Source organism: Lepisosteus oculatus, chromosome 9 (assembly GCF_040954835.1).
Source record: "Lepisosteus oculatus isolate fLepOcu1 chromosome 9, fLepOcu1.hap2, whole genome shotgun sequence".
NCBI classification, from domain to species: domain Eukaryota; kingdom Metazoa; phylum Chordata; class Actinopteri; order Semionotiformes; family Lepisosteidae; genus Lepisosteus; species Lepisosteus oculatus.
The window spans coordinates 30,288,023-30,314,314 of record NC_090704.1 but is presented as its reverse complement, the minus strand read 5'-3'; the positions used below and the strand labels follow the sequence as shown (position 1 = coordinate 30,314,314).

The 26,292-nt window shown below is 46.4% G+C and overlaps 1 protein-coding gene and 1 long non-coding RNA gene across 3 annotated transcripts; one reads left to right on the top strand and one right to left on the bottom strand.

The window, feature by feature from the left end:
* Nucleotides 1–54: 54 nt before the first annotated feature.
* Nucleotides 55–4,967, bottom strand: LOC138241244 (uncharacterized). Its single transcript, XR_011190433.1, has 2 exons — nucleotides 4,806–4,967; nucleotides 55–770 (listed from the first exon to the last, which is right to left on the bottom strand). It is a non-coding gene; the product is annotated as an uncharacterized lncRNA (long non-coding RNA).
* kiaa1614 (KIAA1614 ortholog) lies at nucleotides 563–26,292 on the top strand. Of its 2 annotated transcripts, none has more exons than XM_069194358.1 (9): nucleotides 563–1,499; nucleotides 2,571–2,640; nucleotides 4,964–5,104; nucleotides 10,199–10,683; nucleotides 12,792–12,942; nucleotides 13,649–13,892; nucleotides 15,695–15,819; nucleotides 20,397–20,569; nucleotides 20,980–26,292. In XM_069194358.1, exons 1-9 carry the CDS (start codon nucleotides 563–565, stop codon nucleotides 21,171–21,173), a joined length of 2,520 nt encoding a protein of 839 aa, XP_069050459.1. In that variant the 3' UTR covers nucleotides 21,174–26,292. The 2 variants fall into 2 exon arrangements, with proteins under 2 accessions (XP_069050459.1, XP_069050458.1); XM_069194357.1 differs by having other exon boundaries at nucleotides 10,199–11,667.

Sequence of the window (26,292 nt, the reverse complement as noted above, 5' to 3'; positions counted from 1 at the left end):
TGAAAATGAAAAGAAAAATGAAAAAAAAACTTTTTAGTCAAGAATAACATAATCTCTAGTTTTTACACTTTATTGACTAGACACCATGCACATGATAGAACTACTGGCTTTCTTGAACAAACCTATAACAGTGCTGTTAATAAACAAAATAATGAATGTCAAAAATCATTCCACTTCAATCTCAATTTTCAATAGACACAACATAAGGAAGCTAATCAAATACATATTTTGAAACAGAGAGTGGCAGAAATTTGATGTAAAATAATGAGTGGATAAGAAGCTTCAAAAGTGTGTCTGAGTGCATGTGAGTAATGTGGAGATTATAACACAGATATTATTAAGATTTTACTTATTGTATTACATTTGTGAATGAAGGTAAGTATATTTCTATAAGAATACATTTTTAACAGCGTATCACAGGGCCCAGCTACTTTCCCGTACAGCTATATCAGCGTGTTTCATAAAGATGTTAATGTGTGAACATGCTGAAATGTCCATATTTAATGTCCTTTATTACAGCGTCCCCTCTGTCGTAGGAGTGGTCCTTGATTAGCAGAGTGCCATGGAAGAGGTCTCCAGCGCCGAGGTCCTCCAGCATCCCAGCGTGCCACACAGATCAGGCCAGTGGAAAGAACAAGAGGCGGCTCTGCCCCAGCAGGACAGCGTTCCCCGCCCAGAGTCCGGCCTGGACTCCCCTCTTCTCCCACAGGCCCCAGGCTCTGCCGTGTCCGCGCTGCAGTCCAAAGTGAAGGCTCTCTCCGAGAGGAGAGCTGCAGGGAAAGAAGACAAGGGACCATCAGCACACGAGCAGGGGCAGCAGAGAAAAGGCCCCAGCAAGGCCCCCACTGGACAGCAGGTCGCCAGCAAGCCAATTGGCAGCGACGAGGAGGTGGACCCCCAGTTTCAGGTCCATACCTACCTGACTGACAATATCCTGCAGAGTGACCAGGAGGACCTGTATGAGGACCCATACAAGATGGGACCCCTGTCCAGCCTGGCTTTGTCCAGAGGCCTTGGTGAGGGGGCCAGTCTGGAGAACCTCTCCAATGGGGTGGGCGTCCAAGAGGAACCCAACACCAAGTCCTGGACGCCTCCCAAGGGCTTCTGGAAGGCTGCCCGGCCAGAGACACTCCTCCTCAGAGATAATCTGCAGGCGGGTAGTGAGCAGGCTCTCCGGGCCGACACTCAGCACCAGCTGTGGGAGGCCCCTATCCAGAGGAAGGCCACCCCAGGTGCTCAGCCACTCCGGAGGGATCTGCAGAGGTCCGACAGCTTGGAGAGCCACCTGTGGAGGGCTGGGAGGAAGGAGCTCCCGCTGGGGGGGCTCTGGAGGGCCGACAGCTGGGAGAGCGTCTGCAGCAACAGCAGCTCACTGTCGCTGGCAGAGCGTGTAGAGATGAACAGAGGCATTCTGAAGCAGATGCTGAACAGGCCTGAGAGCAGGTCTCAGAGCCCGCTGGAGCTGAGGGGCAAGGAGCTACCAGAGTGCAATGGCAGAGGTAATTCACACTAATCCGACAAGCTGGAGCTCAAAAGAGCTGGTGGGTGGAGGAGCTTAGTGCCTTCTGAGAAGATCTTAAGATGTTCCCAGACATCCCCTAAATTATCCCCCTGGCACAACTTGCTTACTACGTATTAGTCTACACAGTAGGGTCACTACATCTGCAAATTTAACATGTGCAAATTCACTTATCTGTGATTTGGTCAGGCCGATGGGGTCTTAGATAGATGAAGAGCAGAACGAGATGAAAGTAAGTCAAAAGTTGCTAAGCGCATGTTGTACATTAGCAGCGCAACAGCCTAGGCTTGTGAGACGAATAGTAGCTAGTGAGCGAGCCCCTCACTGACTCCTGCCCTAGTGCCCACTACCCAGCATCTGCATCTCAACATGGTCTTGTTTTCATAATGTAACAAACACTCCATGTTCTGTGTTGCCAATGTGGGGAATGACAGGCTGGAGATGACTTTATACACTCACTAACACTTTTAATTGCTCATTTTATTACAGTGGGGTGTGATGATTGTCGAGAAAGAGAGAGAAAGGGCAGGCATCCGCTGGATGTGGGGGAGGGATTCATGTTGGTTATTTTAGCTGATTGCTATGAGTTATGAATTTTCTGTTGTTTGTTTTAGTTGTTCATTGTTATTTTCATAAAACTAAAACCAATGCATTAACAATTTAATTATCATATAAGGGAGGGTTACTTATGCCTTTTAATCTTACATACTATATACTGTAGTACAGTATGCAACGGTGTAGGGGTGGACTTGGCTACAGGCAAATTTGGCTATTTGTAATGGTTTACTGCACTGATCCCTTGCTAATGTCGAGACCCTACTGTATTCTGAAACTCAGTCCCTTCCCCCGACAATCCTATATGAAATAGTTATCGAGAAGGACATAGTACTCTTGCATCCACATATGTACCTTTATATATTATGGGTTCTTATTGTATTCTGTGTTCTGTGGGGTATGCAAGCTATAAATACATATGCCTCAGAGACAGGGTGGAAGGGGAAGCCCAGTGTGTGATGGACAACAGCGTCTAAACCCAGGATTTATCTTGTAGGCCTGTCTACTCTGAATGACAGCGACTGGGATTCTGGGATCTCTCTTCAGGACAGTGAGCACAGTCACAGGTAACCCTGTCCCGTCCTAGTCTCCGAACTCTTCCTCAACTACAGTGCGTATAAGAGCAGTTCTCTGAGCTGCACTGTTATTAGATAAAGGGAAGACAGTGTGTTTCTATCAGCTGATACTACCATTACAGGAAATTATTCCATCATTCAATTGTCCAGATCATGTTTTCAGGGAAGGGATAGAAATTACCTCCACGGAGGCATTAACATTCATAAACACTTGAAAATAGCCAAAAAACAGCTGAGAGAATTTGTACATATTAGTCAGCTTGTATTTGGAAGGCATTGAAGGGTTTTATTCACTTTGTATGAGAGGAAAGTAATTCTTTGCCTTCTGGCTTATAATTATGTTTTTTGATTCAGTCTCAAAATTATTTAGTCCATCATTCCTTAGTCTAATACACAAAGAGGTGAAACACAGTTAACTCCTTTTTGAGTCCTAGTGAAGTGAAACAGAATCATGTGGTAATTGTGTCACTCAATACCATGTGCAAAGCTGCAGGTGGCTCAGTCCATCCTGAGCTCCTGATGCAGCTGAGGTGCCTACTGTACGTCCTACCCCTTTACAGAGAGAGCTGCCCCCTATACCCCTGCCCAGAGAAAAATCTGAAGTGCTTGTTTTCCATCCCTGATCTCCGCATATTCTTCTTCATTCCCGAGCACTAATCCCAAATACAAGCTGGCAGCCTGTTCCCCTTGCGAGTCAGTGGGCGATGCCACAGCTCTTGCAGCAGTGTCACAGAGAGCCGTGCCAACAGGAAGAACTGGCAGAGCCACACAGCTGCCCGGCAGCAGGAGCTTAACTTTCCAGCACATTGTTAACATGCATGTTACATAAGGAGCTTTAGATAAGGGGGAAACGGACACACACTCTGGGTAGTTGATTTTTTTTGATGACACAGAAGTGTAATCCAAAACGGGCAGAAACCTGCCGTTTAGTCCCATGTTCAAATGGAAATAAACATTTGGACTAGACTATTTCCTACAGCTAAGTATTGTTTCTGCAGCACATTTCCATATTTGAAGCCCCTGAGCTTGTACATACTGTATGTTCCTCCAGCTGGCTCTGCTGATATCATGCACAAGCAAAGTCCTTGTGTTATCTGGCAGAAGTGCAGGGTTAGTATCCAAAATTTCATTTTACTTTCATTTTAATAGATTAAATGAATATAAAGTGTGATAAATTCCACTACATTAGACATCCATTTATTTATTTAGGGTTACTTAGGAGCAACAGACACAAGACAGGATACACCCTGATTGGGATGCCAATCCGTCACAGGGCAGACACAGACACGCAAACAATTTCTCAGAAGCCAATTAACCTACCAACGTGGTTTTGGTCTGTGGAAAGAAACCAGGGCACCTGGAGGAAACCCGTGTGAACACAGAGAGAATATACAAACTCCACGCAGACAGTACCCCAGGGTCCACAATTGAACCCAGGGCACAAGTGCTATAAGGCAGTAATGCTAACCACTGTGTCACCATCCCTTCTCCACTACATTAACTACAATTTAATTCCTCACCCCAAATAAATTCAGATTTAGTTCCAGATCCAAATTCCAAAATTCAATCCAGTTTCACTTCTACTAATAAACATATTCAATTTGCTCTCAGTTTTGTCCTACAAGTCCTACATGTAATCCATTAAAGTTTATCATTTGCATTAGAATTACCACTCTAAATAACCTTTTAATTTTCATTTTTATCTCCACACTCATTTTCATTTCAGCCTTCCAGCTGTAAGAGTGCCCTGCCTCACATTTACCTCCACTTCTCTGCTGTGGTTTACCTTTTTCCTTTATAGTGTTTATTTAGTAGTTGCTGCTTGCCAAGGGTGCGTTGTGGTAGCAGTTATTTTTTAAATGGGGGGGTTTCAGGGAAACAGACTTACTGACAAAGCCGGGTTGATTACACTGAGTACTAAATTAGAGTGTTGACCCCCTTTAGGCCACAAGAATGAACATCCCCTCAGATACAAGATAGGTAACAGCAGTTTTCTTAATGTTTTGGCCTATAAGAAGACCATGTTCCCAACTTTGAAAAGTAATTTAAAAAACAGTGTGAGTTCACGTCTCTTGGTTAGATTTTATTTGGACTTCGGAAAAAGTGAAACCATTTGTCCTGCACTGGAGTGAAAAAACGCTTTAAGCCAAACATACCTCAGAGGTGACCGGAAACACTCTTCCATTGTCTCCTTTTCGTGCCTGTTCTCCGACGCCACATGCTGTCAGGCCCCGCGTCGGCCTAATCTCTAATCACTGCCGGCCTGCCCTAATCCCCTCGCTCCCTCACGCGCCTGGCTGTCTCTCCGCGGCAGGGCCTTTGTTTCCTGTGAGGAGCTGCCCCTCAGCCCCCGGCATGAGCAGGCCAAGCGGCTACTGGAGAGAGCCCGAATGAAGGCCCGCTCGCACCCTCTCAAGGCCGACCACAGCATCCTGCCCATTCAGAAGGAGGCGCCGTAAGTCACCCGCTCTCGAGCCGCAGCGAGTCTCTCTGTCTCTCTGTCTGCTGTTTACTGCCAGGGCTCAGCTGGGAAGGCTAGCTCCCCCAGCTCATCTCTCCTGCACCACTCTAGGCACAGTGGAGGCCCTGGCGGCCTCCCTGCCCTCAGCCCTGCCCTGCTGTGAAATACATTTAGCGTTCGCTTCTCTCGTTAGCTTTGAGAGCGCTTGCACATTAGAACAGCTTGTGTGTTATTTTTAAGGTGTTTTCTTAAGACGATGTTCTTCAGTCCCAACAGCTGGAGATCATATCCTCTTCAATTAGAAAAGAGTGGGATTTTCCTTTCTTTTTAAATGCTTTTTGTTTGCGGTGTTGTGGCCTACTGCTGTGCCCTTCAGGAAGCAAATTGTTTTGTTATTGTGCTGCAGTGGTACAGTAGCAGCCTGTTTTGATGCTCACAAAGGGAGACAGAAAACATCCATAAGGAAATCTCAGGGATAAATCTGCAATCAGAACCCCAACTTGCTTAAAAACAACCCTCATCTACTACAATCTAGAGATTTGGATCCCATGTATGTATTAACCAGTTACGTATATCTAATACCTGTGAATAAGACCTGTGCTTTTTTGGACATCCCTTAGCAACTAAAACAGATGAAGCAGCTGCGTGTAGTTTTTCCTTGGAAGGAATAATGTTTCCTTGTTGCATCTCATCTTCCATATTAAGTACAGAACTACTGTACCTCAAACATGTACAATAATAATTCTGCCAGAATTTCGTATAATTTCACATTAAACACATTTTTAGGATCTGGGTTATTTTGGTGTTCTGCAGCATACTCCAAATGGTTTGCAAAGTTCATTATGATGAAAGTGGTAGCATTCTGCTGTGTGCATAGCTCATCTTACCTCGAGAGGCGATTTTTTAGTTGTTATTCTTCCTGCCCAGCTGGAAAGTGTTGCAAGGATGATTCTCGTAGTTTTAATCAACTCGTGCTCAATATTAAGCTGAATACTTCATCTGTTCTTTCAGATTCTTTGACTTTGGGTATTTAAGTTTAAGTGACCCAGAGTTCAGTGCTCTTTGACGTACTGTATGCCTGGCAGCTACTGGTACTTTCATGTAGATTTGTAGACAAGTAAGGAAGATCCTTTTTCTTCCTCCCTAGTTTTGTGCAGAAAAAAAATCTCAATAAGACAAAGGCTACTGTATCTATTTCAGAGTTGGGTTGGACAATTTAAAATAACTTTTTGCTTAAATACTAAAAATAAAGGTGAAACAATTTCATTGGTTGTAAATCAAACTGCAGAACTTTAGCAATAATGTGGATCCAGTAGTATTTTAGATCCTGCTTTTGTTTTGTTGGGAGTAATTAAAATGATATAATAATTAGACAAACAAGCTAGACAACACAAGTAGCAACAATGCACATAAAGTGCTTTGGAAAAGCAGGCACAAATTGCAGGCTGTGATGAACATTTGCCAGGCTCAGTGGTCCCTGTCTGTTTCTGAACAGTAGTTACGCAAGCTGAAATTATGCAATAGCTGAGAGGGATGATTGTTCCACAGCGTTGTGGAGCACCTCTGTGAGATTAGTGCTCTTGCAGATTCAGGACATTGACATAGGCTCCCCAGGGCTATAAATACCACTTCTCAGAGCTTCAGTCTCTGTGTTATGTAAAGACGGTCTCTCAAAGGTTTTCTTTTTAACCAAACCATGATATACCACAGGCCTTTTTCAACACAACAGTGTAAAATGGAATTTCAAACAAAAATCTACAGAATTAATTTAAAAACCAGGGCTTTTTAAAGCTTGCCCAAAGATCCATACCCGCCTTTTCCTGAAAAAAGAGGAGCCAAAATGCTCCAAACGGGAAACAACCTTATTTTGAAATGTTTCAGCTTCCAACAGCAAGCATTTATCATGTCGATAGCATGTGTGAAATATCGTTGTAAGGAATAGATACTGGTAAAAAAAAGCACCATTTCAACCGAAAAATAACAGCAGTTAATTCCAGATTTTGTGGCACTTTAAAAAGACTTTTATCAACTAGGAGTCACACTGCCAAGAGTCACACAAACTGCAAATTCTTTTTGTAATTTTCTCAAGTAAGGTTCTAAACTGGCAAGGACATGAGTGAGGAGAATAAAATGAAAATCAGCAACAGTATATTGAATTACTACAGATCTGTCACACTGTTCAATTGCTTTTTTGTTTTGAGGGGGAAGTCTTAAAACCCTCCCTATTTGTAAAATGGTGTGTATATTGTTTTGCATTATTACTATATATACAAATTGTGTTTGCTCATAAAATCAGGTTAATCGACTTAACACAGCCCCACATAGTAGAAACAGCAGCCCAGTCCTTTTCTGCTTTGAACAAAACAGCTTAAAGTGTGGATCTCACAACCATGCTAATGTTTGATTCTATGTCTAATTAAACTTCCCACCTTGAGAACCAGGATCGGTGTTCAAGGGTACAGGAATCCGAAGGGAGGTGGGAAAGCACAGGAACCACAGGGACACCCGTCCTATGGGGATTTACAGCTCCTGACATTCCTTTGCGCCCTCAAGATAAATTACTGGCAGTTCATTTTTGGGGTGTGCCTCTAGCCCTTCTCCTGTGGAAAGATATGGCCAGTCCGCCTTCTGAGCCTCATTAGACAACATCGCTCACATTACCCACAGGGGTACTGCCCTGTCCCCTTCCCATCATGCAGTCTATTCCACCCCGCTCACCTCACATTCTCAACCAGAACCTTGAAGGCCTGGACGCCCTTGTTTCATCTGAAACTCGATGTTTAATTTGCTTCCACGCTTCGCTCCCCCCTTTCTCCATTTCTCGTCGGGAGCTGTCATCCTCGCCAGCTGTCACCCCCGCAGATCAAAGCCCCCAGACAGAGCAGTGGGCGCCGCCATGCCAGTCAGCTGTTCGCTGGGCTGTTTCCTGCACAGCCTGCCGCTCTGCTGGGAACTCAGTCACAGGAGTGGGAAGGCGAACCGCCAGCCCGCTCAGGCAAAACCAGCGCACTTGACAGCCAGCTCTGGCATCAATACTGTGTATATCTGTTCAGGGTACCTGGCATTGAACTAGAACTGTCAAAATTATGTTTAAAGCCTGGGAGGTATGAGTGTACAGCCCTCTTGGGAGAGACAGATGTTCAGAGGTTTGCTGGCACTGCATTACGAGCTCACCTAATGAGAGCTATGGGACTGAACCCTGTTGCTCCCAGAGGCCTTAGCTTTTGGATCGTGACACGGGCACAGTTCCCCGGTCAGCTGTGGAGTTTAACCCTCAACACACAACCCCACACACACGTTATTACAGCCAAACAGGGTTATTGAAAAGTGCACCAACCCCAAATTGGGTGTGTCTGTTAAAACCGGAAAAGCACCCCTACGTGTTTCTCTTCTCAGTAACCATTTTATTTGATAATAAGGCACATTTAAAAAAAATGCAAAATGCAGTCAGTATTGTGCTCTGTTGTTCTGCCTAATATGTTCGCATGTAGAGCTAACTACCGCTAATGAGGAAGTCACTTCTACCTCAAATTTAAATTAAATGACAAGATATGTTTGTGCAAATGCCAGCTGGCATACACCGACTAAATTATGTTATATGTAATTCTGGTTTAACCATGTTTGAATGAGGCCTTTAACAGTGTTCCCAGTGTCCTTTCTGGGATATTAGATGAGACATTCAAGTGCAGAGAGAAGAGCACCACCTACTGATCTGCAGACAACAATTATAGCAGCAACCCAGTGTTTCTGAGTAAGTTAGAAATTACTGTCTTCGTACAAGTGATGATAATCCAAAAAAAGAATGTTACAAAACATTCCTCCAAAACAGAAAGAACACATTCAAACACATTCATTTTCTGGCCTCCTACTGTCAGGCCAGTTTGAAGAACTATTAACCCCTATCAGTGCAATTTCAGTTTCTCTCCTTTTAAAGGATTGTTACATCAGGTGGATCCAATCAGCAGCTCATTGGATCCTTCTGAGTGAGAAATCAGAAACAAATGCTGCCAAACACATTCCCAGAATACCAAAACCTCGAAAAAACAATGTTCCGCTCATGAAAGGCAATAAACATAACTGCAGAGTCCTTCTAAATCTAAGTTTAAAAAAACTTTTTCAGGTTTCTGAGTGGCCCAGCCGGTAATTGTGTTCTTGCAGAGTCCATGTTGAGTCCTGTAATCTGGACATCCCTTGGTGGAGTCTGGGCTCTCTTTCTGGCCCTCTGTGAAGATGGTTCCCCTATCATAAGGGTACAGCTGACCAAGCACTGCTGATGATGGATGGGCTAGTGTCAGTCAGTGGACCCTGTGGCTTGGCTGAAGTCTGGGAGATTGCAGTGTTGTGTCACGAAAACGTTCTTTCAGGACCCTATGCAGGTGACACAATCCAGGGATGAGTGGGGAAAACACGGGGGAAAAAGCATGCAGGGTTCAAGAATGAAAACAGGGGGCATGTCCATGGTGTGCTGGTGTTTGGGGGAGGTGTGGCAGAGGCAAACAATCCAGAAGAAAGTCCAAGGGGGAATCCAAGCAGAGGCAAAAGTCCAAAACCGGGCTGTCCATCCAAACCAAACAAGATTAAAAAACGGGAACCGGGTCGGAACCGGCACGGGAACGGGAACAGAAATTAAAACCGTGACGGGACCAGGCACATCCAGGTCCCAGACTCGCCTGGTACAGAAACTAGTGCAGAGCCCGGAATAGAGTGAGCGCCTGGCTTTTAAGGAGAACTGAAAAGGGGGTTGGAACAGGGAGCAGGTGCGGGAGATGAGTGGAAAACAAGGAAGGGCTGGAGCGTCCTTAAGAGGAGGGGTTTACGAACGAGACAGTTGTAAGTGAGAGCCACACTCCAGCCAGTGCTGACTGTGCTCTAGGAATGGGAGTGGCTGTGACATTATACATTTTGGAGGAAATTGTTCATGATCCTCACCCCTCTGGCACTGGAGCGTTGAGCCAAGTAGACTGATGAGATCGGCAGTTCCAAAGCAGGGTCATGCAAAAAGAAGAACTGGTGGTTCCAGATTTAAAACCGTCAGTAAAAGGGGGCGCGTAAGTGATCGATGACCCAAACTCTCTCTCTCTTTGGCAGGGAGTCGTCAGGGGCTGGCCTGCTGCGCCGGGGCCTAGCTGGAAGAGATGGAGCGACGGCTTCATGCGGGAATCTGAGCGACTCTTCCAGCGGGGAATCGAGCGGCGGTCTGCGGCGGCGGCATGGCCAGTCCCCCACCAGGGTGCGCTTCGAGGACGAATCTGCCCAAGACGCTGAGGTGCGCTACCTGGAGCGCCTCCAGCAGAGACGGAGAGCAGCCGAGCGCGGGCAGGGGCTCCTGGTCTCCAAGCCTCACCTCTCCTCCTACGTCAACGGGGGGCCCTCCAAGAGCGAGGGCAGCTCAGGCAGAGCAGAGCGAGGCAGGAGCCCCGAGGGCGCCCCCTTGTGGAGCAGGAAGACCAGGAGGACCCATGACGGGAGTCATAGTAACAGCGAGAGCGGCTCTGACAAAGGCCAGTCTGCCGGCAGGAAGTGCGACTCCTGCGGGTCTGTCCTCCAGGAGCTCGATCAAAGCTTATTACCAAGTAAGCATGCTGACAGCTCCCTTTCCGATTCTCGCACCCCCCAGCAGGCGCCCTGCCGGGCTCAACAGGAACTTGCAGTGAAGATGATCCCATGCTGGGTGTCCCCATCAAACCACCGAGTGCGAACTGAATGCATCAAAGAAACCTACATAGGGGAAGTCTCCCCCGTTGAAGACAGAGATTTCAGAACAGGTAATGGAACATGTGGGCCACATGGACAGGCTGTGCAAATACAGGATGTGAAGGGAAGTGTACTGAAGGAGCGTTCAGAGGCAATGCAAACTATCAGGACAGGGGAACCCTGCCCAACTTTCACCAAAGCCAAGAAAGGGACCAAAACTGCTTACATAGGTAATGAGCCAGCTACTGATGCAAAGGGAGGCCTGAGCTACAGTGATAGGACAGTTGCTCATGCGAAAGGCCAACAACGACCTTTAGTTCAAGAAAATTCAAGGCCTCGACCCAGCGGAGCTGAGAATGGATCTCCTGGCTTGAAGAACTCAACTTTGCCTCCTAACCCTTACACTGCAGAGCCAGACTACCCTCCAGATTCCAAGATAAGCCCTTTTCCTTCTCCTGCCATAGAGGAAACATCAGGATACAACACCCAACATAACCATGATCTTGGCACTCTTGGACAGCCCAAGAAATCAGCTTTGAAAAACGGCTCAAAGAATCACCCCAGTGGTCAGCGAATTGTGAAGGTCTTGCCCTCTGTCCAGTATCGCTTGATCCATTTACCTGAAGACCACAATTCAGACTTTTCCCAGACCGCTGAGTCCCAAGGCAGACACCTCTACTCTGCACTGAGCTGTGACTCTGAGCAGATGCCCACCGAAAGCGGACAAAACCCACCAAGCCTGTCCACAAACCTCTGCAACAATGGCTGCACCAGACCTGCAACCCTGTACACACCAGCCAGAACCGCTGGTGACCTGAGCAAAGGGGTTGAGCTGCAGCTATATAACACTGCCTCTGAAGCTGGTAAGTAGTATGTAAAATGTCCAGTTCTAATCCCACATTCTTTGAGGTTTGGGAGAGACGTAGGCTCCCAAGTCGCTCAGCCATTGCAGATCTCTGCTAATTTGGCGTGCTCTGTTTGGCACCTCTGGAGGTTGCAGGTTTGAATCTGGATTGTATCGGTGATTGAGAGATCCCAAGGCATGCACTGAGATTCGGTCTGGTGCCTTAGTCCTGCTGTTTAGGCTGTTGGCTTGCAGAGGTACCAGTTGCCAGCAGAAAGCCCATCTCATTCAAAACTGCTGGTTCTAAGGCTGAGGAAAATCACAACAGTGCATAAGAGTCACCTCCATCTTCTTTACAAAACCACTCTGGAGCTTTTCAGTGATATTATGTTTCATTGCCTCTTTAATAGAGTAACAGTTTTCTAGGACACTCTGCTACACCTGAAGATGAGAGGATAAAACAGCCCCCAGCGTAAGAATGAAAATGTATCTGCCTTTCAGTAATTCAAGTCTGCCAGCCACTCTCATTTGCGGAAGTTGTGCTGACACACAGGTATATCTATTGCACTTTTTTTGAAAGTTGAAGAAAGGGAGAAAGAGAGAGACCTGGGGACGGTGGAAACTGGGCAGGCACCACCAGAGAGCACAGTTTCTGTAAACACCTGATTAGAATCCCGGCTTGTTCATTCATGCCAGGCACTTTTAATTGGCACTGTGAGTTAATGTAGGCCACGCTCGACCCCATGCTCGACATCAGCTGCCATCAGTGCTGTGGCCAGACTGAGAAGCAACTGCACGGCGGACTGGATGATTCCAAGATTGCACAGCCTGTCCTCCTGGAAGGGCGATGTGGATGAAGAAAGACTGTACTGTTCGGGCACACTCCGAATCTCAAAGGGGTGACACAAAAGGAAATGAAGACCAGCTCCGGCCCTCACATCTATAACAGATCCATACACCACAGGTCAGAGCAGGATAAGGATATACGCAGGATGTCCACATCGTGGGTTTTTTTTTCAAACCCCTGTTCACCATTGTGTACGGCCTTATGGGACCGCTAAACCCCAAATGCTCTGAGATCCCTAAAAGAACTTTCCTCTTCCTGCTGTTGCTTTTTTTAGTGACCACTTGTCTGCCCTGCAGGATACTGTCAGCTGAATGAGGACATGTGCCCCCACACTGCCAGCGCTGCGCCACGCCCGGAGTTCCAGACAGCACACCTGGAGCCCCTCTCCAGTGGAGACTCCAGACACAGGGGACTGCTGAGGGCAGAGTATCCAAGAGACAGTGCAGAGTGAGTCCGCGCTCAGGGGCTCTTGAGGGGTGTAATCAGTAACGCTGGGGGTGAAATAGTATTGTCAAAAAGATGCATCATCTAGCCTTCATTTTCACTTTCTTATTAGTAAATTACATTCAGGGCTGGAGAACCGTAGTTTGGCATTTCTGACAGCAGCATGGTGCGTTCCCTTATAGGTGAATTGCATTGTCAATGTGAAATGCTGATAGAGCCGACTTCAGAACAAGGCTGCCCTCTCTTGGAAAAAAACACACATGAAAAATGAACAGGATTTTTGTGTCTGCTGCTGTCGTGTAGTTATCTGTCATCTTTGGCATTTTGAAAAAAGTCACTCCAGTCCTGAATTCAGTCTCAGTGAATCCAGTCTCAGTGAATCCAGTCCAGCACTCAGTCTCAGTGACTCCAGTCCTGCACTCAGTCTCAGTGACTCTAGTCCTGCATTCAGTCTCAGTGAATCCAGTCCAGCACTCAGTCTCAGTGACTCTAGTCCTGCATTCAGTCTCAGTGAATCCAGTCCAGCACTCAGTCACAGTGACTCCAGTCCTGCATTCAGTCAGAGTGAGTCCAGTCCTACACTCAGTGTCAGTGACTCCAGTCCAGACGACCTCACACACAGAGCAGCAGCTCTCCTTTATCGCAATCACAGGCTACAGAGAACCAGCAGCAAAATGAACACTGTACCTCTCCTGCTTTGTGTTCACAGCGGGGTGGAGGCACACAGGAAGTACCCAGAGAGCTCCGAGATGAAAGATGACCGGCCCAAGCTGTCCCTGAGGAGGTTCCTGTCTGCCATCGGACACAGCACAGTGGGCAGGCTGAGCAAAGGCCGCTCCAGTAGCATGGAGCAGCTGAGCGTCTCTCCCAGACACAGCGCAGGCTCGCCCAGCTCCTCGCAGAAGCCTTGCGGCCAGCTGAAGAAGGCCCCATCCCTGCAGTCGCTGCGGCTGGTGAGTGGTGCTCATGCCTAGCAGCTACAAAACAGTTCGGCAAGTCAGTGGTTTTAGGGTTAGTGACAGGGTTATGGTTCAAGGTTTAGATGTGGAGACATAAGGTTAGAGTTGGTTTTAGAGTTAGTGGTTTAGGATTAAGGTAAGGTTAAAATGGCTGTGCCAGACGAGCTGCTTTTTCTATGTTTCTCAGCAACATGGTAATGCTTAAGCCTCATGCTAGGACCCAGTTCAGGTCACAAGTATGTGCTTGTCACTCTGAGGAAATTATTGAAATTATTATCGCCTGCTGCTACATGCCAATAAGAAAATTGTGCTTCAGTTTATTCGTGCTACATCTTGGTCCTTGGATTGAAGTACATTTGTCTTCCTTTTCGCCTGAGAAAATGCTCTCGCTAAAGTGTCACACAGAAGACAAAAAAGTGTGTTGTGTGACCCAATAATGTGGACACAGCATGATGGGAGTGTAGTGGCCACACCTGTCAGATTTAAAGTTGTATCCAATCCAGTTTTACATTACGATCGACCTCATTACTCAGAAGAGCTGCAAAATGTTTCCTCCTTCAGTGGGAAAGGGGGCGCAAGAGGTGTATTCCAGTGCCGAGTCTTGTCTTCATCAGAGGTGAAGCTGTCAGTGCTGTGGGCAGCTTAGCATGTGCACACTGTACCTGCCAAAGCCCCCCTCTCACTAAAGGAGGAAAAATCCATCTGGATTCACCTCCCTCACGAGACAGCTTTGTACAAATGTCTCACTGAAAGCAGTCGCATTTACACTGGGCCAGTGTTCAGCCAGTGTTCAGCCCGTGCTCAGTTGGTGTTCAGCCTATGCTCAGCTGCTGTTTAGCTTGTGCGCAGACGGTGTTCGGCCTGTGCTCAGCCAGCGTTCAGCCTGTGCTCAGCCAGTGTTTCAGTCTGAGTTCGGCCTGTGCTCGGCCAATGCTCAGCCTGGGCTCAGTCGGTGTTTAGATTGTGGTCAACCGCCGTTCAGGCTGTGTGCATACAAAGCAGAGAGATCCAGTCACACGACGTGATACAACACCTCTTCTCTGGAGATGAAGTGTGGCCTATTCAGAGATCGCTCCAACAGATGTCCATTCAAAAGGAAGGATGAACTCAACATTGAACTGAGAACAAGTCGACACTTTTGGCCCTTATTAAATCATGATACGCAGCTACCAAGAATCCTGATTAGAGTGGGATTCGATAACATGTTCATATAATTGAAAATCAATTAACATAACTGTGCTATAGTGCCAAGTTTCCATTTAAGCATTTTATGATTAACGTGATTTAACACTTCATCATCAAGGCTCACACACCGCGTTCAAAATCACTGTGCAGGCAGGACACTGTTGGAAGTGGTTTTTAATAATCGGTTAAACAAAAAAACTCATATATCTTTTATCTCCGTCAAGAGCCGCAGAGAGCTGCACTAGAATAATAGCAACTGAACCAGACACTGGAGGGAATAGTAATAATCTATTTGAATGAAAATTTTTCTTTGGCCCATTTTTATATCCCTGTCAGTGAAGGTAACCCTAGTGTCCCAGTTAAAGTCTATTGTGGGCTTGCACAATCTAACATATCTACAGTTTCTCCTTAATTCACCTGGTGAAGCAGTTTCTCACTCCACCTCCTTATCTGCTGTGTGTGAGTCCCCTCCTGTATGGCCTTTAGAATAAAAGGTATTACGTAAGGACCAAGTAATTATTGCAATTAAATTTACACTTGAATGGAACCTAAAGCCTGCTCCGCGTCATGAGCAATCTCTAAAAGCAGTAATTTCACCTTTTTACCACCAGGGGTCTCCCTTCACCCAGCTACGCAAGGCGTCCTCGGTGCAGAGTTTGCAGTCCCCGAAGAGGAAGGCAGATCGCTCCAGTGCCTATATGGTGGGAGAGCCAGCGTCTTTCAGCCCGACACACAGGTACAGACTGGCACCGACGTCCACTTCCCAACTCTTTAAATTACAGAGACTGAGAAAATACTGCAAACAGCTGGGAACACTGGCATGACACTGCATAAGTCACCAGATGGATCGATTCTTTCAGTTTAGATAAAGATAAAGATTTTATTCTCCTTTGGGGGAAATTTGTTATGGGCACCCAGCACTCCTGTACATTTAATAGAATGCAAACAAAAAAGAAGAAGAAAAGAAAAACATTGCACTTATTCTTTTACAAAAAATAAGAAAAACATTGCACATCACTCTATTGTACATGTACAGTAAAACACATTACAACATGTAACATTTATAATACATCAGTAGTAATTTTATATTTAAAATAATGTGGTATTACAGTGTGGTTTGGTCATCTATCAGGTCATTTAAAATCGCAAATTACCCGCCTCATCCAGACAGCTTTGGAGGTCATGGAGGAGGAAGAGCTGAAGTCCACCCTTTCAGTATGTCATTATGAGCGTAACCACAATCAGTGATTTAACCTTGCAGTTTTAGAAGCTTCTGACTTCTGCTTTTTCCTTCCATTTAATTTTACTTGAGCATGAATAATCCTTTTTTTTTTCCTCTGAGCCGACTCCTTTATTTGATCCTCTTTCCAATCAAACATCTTGTTCAGATTCCTAATTCTAACTAAGGGGGATTTACTTTCAGAAAGAAAAATCTTGTACCAACCCAGTTGAGCTGGGTTCAGGCAAAATAAGATCAGAAGATTATTTTTAGTGACTGGAAAAGCCACTTTTTTTTTAGCAACATTTCCTTTCTTGTCTTGTGACTGTTCCCTGGCCTATTGGTCACAACAGTCCCAGTTGGCCAACCTATCGGTCAATGTGGTTCAGTCTCAACTGTTCAGTATTGAACCTGCCACTGTGAAAAGTCCCTTGGTGCTTCCGTCTCGGCACACTCTGTTACAAAGTTGCCACATTTCCTTGCTCGTTTAATAAACAAAAGTAATCGTTCCCCTATTTTTTAATCCTGAGCCGGCTGGCCCAATCTCTCCTTCCTCTGTGCCTGGGCTCCGTTTCTCCCCTCTTCCTGCAGGGCTGGGTGTGTTCAGTCAGTGTGCAGTCACTGGGAGTGTACAGGAAGCCGCTCAGCCCAGAGCTGGGAGTTGTTTTTCCAGCTTTCTCAACCCTTAGAGCTTCCTGGTCCCGAGGCCACTCTGCCAAGCTGAGTTCCTTGAGAACTGCGGCTTTCTGTCCCGGCTGAATGACTTATACTGACCTATCATTTCACTGCTTCAGTTCAGTGGCATTACTGCAGGATGCCTTGAAATCAAAGACCTAAACCCTGTACCTGACTGTAGCCTCACAGGCGTGCCCCGGCTGAAATAGTCTGACAGGAAAGTCAGAGGTTAGGGGAAGGCAGCACCCAGGTTCCCACCAACACCCTAGGCACAGACGAAGCGCGGAAGCACCGTTCCGGCGATAGTCGTGGCAGGGCCCCTCCACGCGCTTTCCCGGGACAGCCCGGACGTACCTCCCGACAGCCGGACCGTTCGGTGCTGCGTGAGGCTGTTCAGCTACGCCTGGCATGTGGAAGCAGCTGGGGTTGCGCAACGCTGGAATATTTTCCATCCGTTCCCGCTGTGGAACTGCGGAGGCGTCTGCCGGGAATAAAAATAGCTTCGCCTTCCCTGAGTTGTGGAATGTAAAAGGCGTTGTGGAAAAAAAGAGCATAAAACCTTCTTCCCTTTTGCACTGCGGATCTAAATATGATTCCCCAATGCTAGAAAACAATCGCTTGGCAGACACCCACACCCATCCATGCGTATAAAAATAAAATCTTGGACCTTTGTATGTAGTGTGTAATGAAGTGTCTCTGCTGCTTAGCACTTAGTGAGAAATTGCCGTTATCGTGCTGCCTGGAGAGGTGAGCTGGCTCCAGTTGTCAAAGCCCAGAATGTGGTTAAATCTCAAGAAAAGGAAAAGCAGGCCTGGCTACTTTCACCCTTCCCCAGAGCTGAAGCCTGCTGGACTGTGGCACCGCAGGACCTGACTTAGGACCCCTGGCCAAGAGGTTAACTGAAGCACTGCAGCTGCCCGCTGGCTGATGGGAAGCATAAACAACTGGCCGAAGAATAACTGGCAGGCTAATTCCGGGACTCAAAGCAAACAAAAAGAAAAAACAAAAAGGGTGCGATGGCCCCTTTAAGACTCTGTTCCTGCTCCCACTTCTCCACACTTCCATCAGGATATAAAAACAGTTCCCACAGCAGGGGGGGGTCAGTGTGGTGACAGTCAGTGCAGCAGCACCAGACTGGAAGGAGCAGGGAATTTCCTCGCCCTCCGATTGGACTTGCTGTTACATCACCACACACAAGGGCCAATCAGAGACCCCAAGCTATAAATGGCAGACAATAAACAAGGGAGGAAGAGTGGGAGGCATTTCATTCCAGGGCTGGAGCCTGGCCCAGAGGGCACAGGGCTAGCTACTGTTTAACTGCCCTCCTCATCTGCTCCTAAATTTCTTCCAGGATGTTTCTGCCATGTGGCATGTTTGTCTTCAATCTTGCTGTTTCCACAGCCGGCCCCTTGCAATTACTGCCTTCTGATACTGTTGCTAAGGCAGCGCTTGTTTACACTGATAAGTAGTTAAGTGATACTGGAAGTGATTGTGCACACATCTTTAGGCCATAGCCCAGCAGAGGAATTGTTGAGACCAATGTGTATGCATTTTGCACCTTTTTGTCTCACCTGCTATCTACCCCACTCAAACATAGTGGGATATCACCATTGTGAGGACATCGTAGCTCCTCCTTTTGACTCTCATTCTGCTTTTATTTGCTGTCTGTACTCTGACTGATTGAAAGTCCTCTGTTGGGTGAAAGTAGACCCGAACTGAACAGTTTTAAAAAAAGACACCATTTATAAAAGAAATGTATAGAAAGAGCGCAGCTGTTACTCACTTTCGTTGTGAAGATGTGTTTTTTATCGAAATAGATCCTCACTCATTTAGTAATACTTGTGGCCAATGCCCCACTCTCACACACAGTCACACACAGCCACAGACTGACACATCAGCTCTGCCCCCACTCACTGATCTCTCCTCTTCAGCCTTTCATAAAAAAACTGCTCTGATGAGTTTTTTTTTATTGTATATTTGTCTCATTTCCATTCAGTTGTAGTTTTGCTAATACTAAGTCCTAAGTTACTTGGTACTAAGACCTCTGGAAATCTTCTGGGGCAGAAGCACTGAATTTTTTTATACATACTTTTTTTTAGAATTCATTTGACAGATGTTTTTTTAAAAAGCAACTTAAATTATATTGAAATTACAGTTAAAGGCCTGAATGTGAAGAGTGAGCATATTATTAAATCATGATAAAATCGTGCCCATCTTCAGTACAAACACAAAAGTACACCAAATAATATACAGACACAAACCTAATTTTAATTACGCCTGGACACAGAGTTAATTAGAAATTCCCTTCTCCGCACCAACACAAGGTCAGCATGACTTAGTAAATTCTGCTTTACTTCAACTGAATCTCAGAGTGAGTGTGTTTTAAGAGGAACTGAAGAGAGATCTAAAGCAAAGCAGACTGAGGCACAAAGCTCACAACCCACAGGCTCTCAGTGTTGAATTTAAACTAGCCAAGTTCCTGGCCTCTCTGGCAGGGTCTAGCGATGAAAGGGCAGGGAGTTTCCCCAGACCATGTCCTCCACTCCTCCACCTTTCCGTCTGACTAACTCATCCCTGACCCTCCCAGCTGCTTCACAGCAGACAGACAGCTTTAAAATGCAAAATTATATTGTAGAACATCCAGACCACTTATTGATTTTAAACAGAGGGTACATATCATGCCCTATGACATACAGACACGGAATGACTGAAGGAAGAAAGTATCAGCTGGATTTAAAGAACCAAGCTTAGAAGGAATGTCAAGATCAGGTCATTCAACCCCAGCAACCTCGCCGTTTGAGAATATTACGATAGCGGATCATTGAATCCACTTCAACCCATTGAAGCTCAGCAGGGTCGAGCCTGGTCAGTTCCTGGATGGGAAACCTCCTGGGAAAAACTAAGGTTGCTGCTGGAAGTGGTGTTAGTGGGGCCAGCAGGGGGCGCTCATCCTGTGGTCCATGTGGGTCCTAATGCCCCAGTATAGTGACGGGGACCATCCTTCAGATGAGATGTAAAACCAAACTCTCTGGTCATTAAAAATCCCGGGACGTTTCTCGAAAACAGTAGGGGTGTAACCCCGGCGTCCTGGCCAAATTTCCCATTGGCTCTTACCATTCATGGCCTTGTAATAATCCTTATATATGAATTGGCTTCATTACTCTGTTCACCTCCCCACTGAGAGCTGATGTGTGGTGAGCGTTCTGGTGCACTATGGCTGCCGTCGCATCACTAGGTGGTGTACACACTGGTGGTGGTAGAGGGGTCGTCCCCATTACCTGTAAAGCGCTTTGAGTGGAGTGTCCAGAAAAGTGCCATGTAAGTGTAAGCAATTATTATTGTTAAAGGGCTGTTCTGTGAGGGTGTGTTTATGGCTCTCAACATCCCTTTGTGTGGATGCATCTGTGTGTGTCCTGCAGGGGGCTCCAGCGAGCGCTCAGTGTGGAGGATGTGGGCTGTCCTAGTGGGGTGCGGACCGTGGGCCGGGTTGCCCAAGCCTTCCCAGATGGGACTCTGCTCCTGGAGCTCAGCCGGCCGGCAAACGGACCCTTCGGATTTCTCATCTCGCGGGGGAAAGGCCGTCCGGACTCAGGTACCATTTGTGTCGGTTTGGATTTTTCCCAAGATGGAAGGGTCCCAAATTTCTTCCTCTTCACTGCAAACCAGGGGCGCCGTGAAGGCAGCCCTTGCTACATTCCAAAACAAGTGATACGTCAAGAAAAATACCAAACAGGCGTGGACAAACAAGCAGTCTGCTCCAGGTCCCGTTCAGTCCTCCCCCGGATCGTCTTGTGCTGGAGGCTAACGAGTGTGAGCGAAGCTACAATAGCAGTGTACACCTAATCTGAATTATCCCTAGGCTCAGTTAATTGTGGAGTTAGAAATTCCCTTCTCCGCACCAAGCGAGGGCAGCACGACAAAGACAGAGCCAGCTTTTTTCCCGTGCAGCTACATTGGCTTTTTCGAGGTGTTGGTGAGTAAAACAGTTCCTTGCTTTGCCAGGAGTGTATGTGGAAGAGATGGGCGACAGCGGCACTCAGAAGCTGTACGCAGGGCTCCTGGGCGTGGGCGACGAGATCCTGGAAGTGAACGGGGAGAAGGTGGCCGGCCTGTCGCTGGAGGAGGTGACCTGGCTGATGACCCAGCACACCACCACCTCCATCCGCGTGCTGCGCCATAGGAGGAGTCCGCAGTAGCCAGGGGGATGGCAGAGACGGAGAGAAACCAGTCCCCGGATCCCCCAGAAGCACATCTGTTCTCCTCGGCTGGTGGGGTGACTAAGGTACAGCCACAGGCGGAGGCCAGGGCAGGAAACAGACACTGGCGTTCGGGGAGTGAGAATTATCAGTCCAGGTCATTTGCTGAACAAAGCTTCAAGGACAGCAATTGCTTTCAGCTGTTTCTCGCCCTGGATGTTTCCTCCAGGCTACAGCACTGTATGTATTGACTATATTCTTGAAACCCAGACTCTCAAATAATTTCAGCGTACTTTTTCACTGTGCTACTCACACCTGAGGTCCAAAAAGTAACCATTATTTTCTGTAATACCTGCTTGTGAGCCGCAGGTGAATCCCTGTGTCTGGGAAGATCAAACGCAGTTTCTGAGGAGTACAATCCAGCCACTCTCTGCACTACCCAGTTAGATCAACACTACTTGCGGTTCTTATTCCTGGATATACAGTGTTGTTTCTGCTTAAAACATTTGGGCTTCATAAGAAATGAATGTAAAAACACAGCAATGACAAAAGGCTGGGAGCAGTGGAAAACACGTTACAGATACTGTACACATTTCAATGAAAAGCCAGTGCAAAGCAGTCATGAATAATAGACCAAAAATGGCATCTAGGTTTTGCCTGGCCCCCAGCTCATACACATTCCAGGCTGGGGAGGGCAGGTGTTCAGGAGAATTGCATCACCATGCAGTAGTAGCTCATAGAAACCTTGAACTGTGCACCATTTATTTAAAAAAATATCAGTGTTAATAATTAAAAGCTCTGCCTTTTCATACCCATTGACAGTTCAACGTAGCGTGCACATGCCTTTTTTTTCTTTCGCAAAACGCCTTTCATCGGTTTGCACTTTGCTATATAGACCCTGGATGAGGCTTAGGTCCCCTGCAGCATCATGACTGTTCAACCCCCCCATCATACCGCAGGAGGAAAATCAGCTGTGTGGCTGCTGTGAGTCTTGAGTTGTACCGAAGGAAATGTGTGGATAACAGATAAAACACACAGTGCCACACAAGACTGCAAGTACACTGCCACAATGCAGTCGTGACCTATTTGTCATTTACTGGCAGCAGACAAGCTCTGAATAAAGACGAAAGCTAGAAGTGTGAAATTCCTGAGACTGGGTTTCAGAAAAGAGATCTTAAGCAAAGTGATTTCTCTGTTGTCACTAGAATGAGCCCTTTTGAAAGGCAAACTAAAAGGCTCTAGCTCTTACACACCGCCTCAGTGCACTGTGATACGACTGAGTTCTCTGAATTCAAAGGGCTTTGGTACGGTGTTAATCAAAAGACGCCTCATTAGTGTGCTCCACACAGAACACAGGGGACCAGCAGAGACTGGGAGAGCTGGAGACGGCAGACAGCTTGAGAAGGCTTTTGCTTTCAGGAGCTGACACTTATTTGCATGCCAACTGATGATACTCATTTGTCAGCAAATTGTGTTTCTTGAAATTCAAGCAGACGGCGACGGTGCTTGTAGTACATCCTGGGTTACACACAGCCCTGTGTGGAGCCGCATCAAGACCACACTGATGAAGCAGTCAAACCAAAATCACAACGCTGCACTTCATCATTCACCTCCTGTACATCAAAAGGGCACAAGTATTTTCTCACCTCAGGAAAATGAATAAAGAGAAACTATTCTTTTTTACTGTGATATTTGAAAATAAACCCACTTTTATCCACTGTTTTCTGGATTGGACAGACGTTTCCACTATTTAATGTGGGATCATCAAGCTATTTTCAGTCTTCCTCTCTAGGAGGTACTGTAACAGAATGAGATTCTGGGGAAAGTCATGAAATGTGAGCTGTACCAGCCTTTAGAACATGATCCGAGAGAAACATGATCCAATATCATTTGTTTCCGTCTTTACTCAGGCCCAAAGAATTCTCAGTTTAGTTTTCAAAATAAGTAGTTGATCTTCCGTTATAGTTAAGTGGTTGAACCTATTCTCAAAAGAAGAATATAAAAAGTCTTACTACTATTAATATAGTAACATTTAAAGATTTCCACATGACTTGTGAAAGAGGTAAGTGTTTCAGTGTTCGATATTTTTGACTTTAGGCGAGTAAAACACAGGAACTGTGAACTGATACTGTGAAGTATACATACAGGGTAAAATATACAACCAGGGTGCTTAAGATTCTAACACAAGTGTATCATGAAAACTGCTAACTGCAGCATACCCGCTTGAACAAATCAGACCACAGGGTATACATTCCTATAGGCAGTGAAGGCTCCTGTGTCTCCTTGTACACACAGAAGTCATCACGGAGCCGTCGTCTAGTTGAGCAGGTGCAGTAAAGCCATTTCACCCTGCAACTCACAGCTGGCAAACCATTGAAGCTCAGCAGGTGTGAGCCTGGTCACTACCTGGATGAGAGACCTCCTGGGAAAAACTAAGGTTGCTGCTGGAAGAAGTGTTAATGGGACCAGCAGGGGGCGCTAACCCTGCGGTCTATGTGGGTCCTAATGCTCCAGGATAGTGACGGGGACACTATACTGTAAACAGGCGCCGTCCTTTGGATGAGACGTAAAACTGAGGTCCCTGACTCTTTGTGGACATTAAAAATCCCAGAGGGTTTCTAGAAAAGAGTAGTGGTGTAACCCCGGTGTACTGGCCAAATGTCCCATTGGCCCTTACCAATCATGGCCTTATAATAATAATTCCCATGTATAAATTGTCTTCATCACTCTGCTCTCCTCCCCACAGAAAGCTGATCTGGAGTGAGCGTTCTGGCGCACTATGGCTGCCGTCACATCACCAGGTGGTGTACACACTGGTGGTGGTGGAGGGGATTCCCCATTACCTGTAAAGCGCTTTGAGTGGAGTATCCAGAAAAGCGCTATATAAGTGTAAGCAATTATTATTATTAAATTATCAGTGCCCTGCCGAGTGTAATGTGATCACCCACGGACTGATGTCCACCCCTCCACGGTGCACAGCTTCCCTGCTAGAGCTGTCCGAACAGGCCAGGTCAATTCACCCATTCTGAAAGGCTCGATCGAGTTAGAGCCGTGGACACCCTCTGGAGAATGTCCAGCTCTGTTTCTCTGTCATTTCCTCCACAATCGGTTGACTTTGCCAAAAATATAAAGAAGCAGCCAAACAGTGTTAATATGTAGACATGGTTAGAGGATCTTTTAAGGAGGTACGTTATTTGTGATGAACACACCATTTGTACACTCTGTGAATGTCTAGAGTAATGTCCTGCAGTGTTTGTATTTGTTACTATGTTTGACCGGTGTTAAAGCTTTTCACTATCAGACTGTGGTTCGGTTGTCCTTGTGTTATTTATGGGCTCAATGGTCAGTGTATCCCTCACCCATTGCAACCCTGTCTATCCGCTCAGAACAGTGTGGGTGTCTCCTGTGACAGTACAGTTCCACAGTGAAACAATACCAAAAAGTGTTTGGCTATAACCCACTGAAATGCATTCTGAAAGCACTCAGTTATATACTTCTTTTAGTGTTCTTCTTTTAATGTTTGTTGCATTGTTTTGTACTGTAGCGCTCTCGGGTTCAGGTGGGTATGCTCCCTTGCCCCTGCCGCCTCAGGTCGGCCCCGCACCGCTGGGGACTCGATCCCGGGCCTCTGGCGTCACTCAACAGGGAACCAACCAGCTGAGCTAAAGGGAAATCTCCCTTCAGCCCGGCGGCTGCGGTCCCTGCTATTCACAGGGAAGGGTGGTGACGTCACCACGCTGGTAAGCTGGCTCGCACAACCTGTAATGTTGGCCGTATGCGTTACACTCTCCCCCACTTAATTCGCCATCCTCAGCGAAGGGCTATCCCAACCCGCTTCTGACACCAATGTAGCACTCTCGGGTTCACGTGGGTATGCGCCCTCGACCCTGCCGCCTCAAGTCGGCCCCCCACCGCTGGGGACTCAATCCTGAGTCTCTGGCATCCCTCAACAGGGACCCAGCCAGTGAGCTCAAGGGAAATCTCCCTTCAGCCCAACGGCTGTAGTCCCTGCTATTCACAGGGAAGGGTGGTGACGTCAAAGCGCTGGTAAGCCGGCTCAAACAACCTGCAATGTCGGCCGTATGCGTTACAGTACCATTCATTCCAGGACTTTAATGGGACCACAGTCATTTTTACCATCTTCGGTTCTGCATTATTTAATCACATTGGTGTGTGAATAAATGTCTTCTTGCTGATCACCTGTCATTTCTGCTTGAACAGCGACATGTCTCCCATGACACTTTGTAGCACACTGAGACCTCATGTCTCTGATAGAGAAGGTCGTATTATTGAGTTTACTGAGATCACGGCAGACCTAGTTTACAAATATAAGTGAGCTTTTATCTGCAAGTATTTCTCAATCACATGCTCTGCCTTACCCTGAAAACAGTCATGATTTCAAGAAGTACCACCCCCACATTAACAGAGTGCAGCATGAGTTGCGTGCAGTTAGCCATAAAATTACAGTGCTTTTCATGCTCTTTTTGGAAAAAAAACTCAGAAATGGATATGCTCAAAGCTGATTAACAGGAAGTGCCTGGGGGGAACAAATTAATGTCACACAAGGTCATATGTGAAGCATGAGGAGCTCTGGGCTGTCTAAAACTGCAATAATTCTCCTTTTTATTTCCGTTCATTTCACCTTTGACGATTTTATTCAGGAACTTGTTTTGCTGGGAGGTTTTGAAGCTGTTCTTGCTACAACTGCAGAAACGTTTAGGCAGAAACACCAAATGTTCCTGTTAAAAAAGTCTCTCTCGATGAGGTTTGACAGGTGACCACACTGTTTCCCAGTAAGCCCACTCCTGCTTGTGTACAGCAGGGACAGATGTATAAACCCATGGGAACCGCAGGCAAAGAGGGGGTGAGACCGTGATCAGAGTGAAATGTGCACTCTCATTCACCTGTAAGATAGTGTCAGAAGTCTAATGCAACCGTCAATAGAAGGTACATGGACAGCACTTGCATTTCATTGTTTAAAAACTTCTTTTTTTTCATGGGTTATTGGAGTGCAGCAAGCTCACATCATCAGTATTAAAGCACAAGAAAAAGTCATGTCTCATTGTTTCGCTGCTTAACTGTATTATATTTATTTATATTTGAAAATAAAAGAAAAAGG

Coding starts and splice junctions, on each gene's coding strand:
- kiaa1614 (XM_069194357.1), top strand. CDS start 563: ATGGAAGAGGTCTCCAGCGCCGAGGTCCTCCAGCATCCCAGCGTGCCA. Junction 12,943..13,648: donor TATCCAAGAGACAGTGCAGA/GTGAGTCCGCGC, acceptor TTGTGTTCACAG/CGGGGTGGAGGCACACAGGA. Junction 13,893..15,694: donor CCCTGCAGTCGCTGCGGCTG/GTGAGTGGTGCT, acceptor TTTTACCACCAG/GGGTCTCCCTTCACCCAGCT.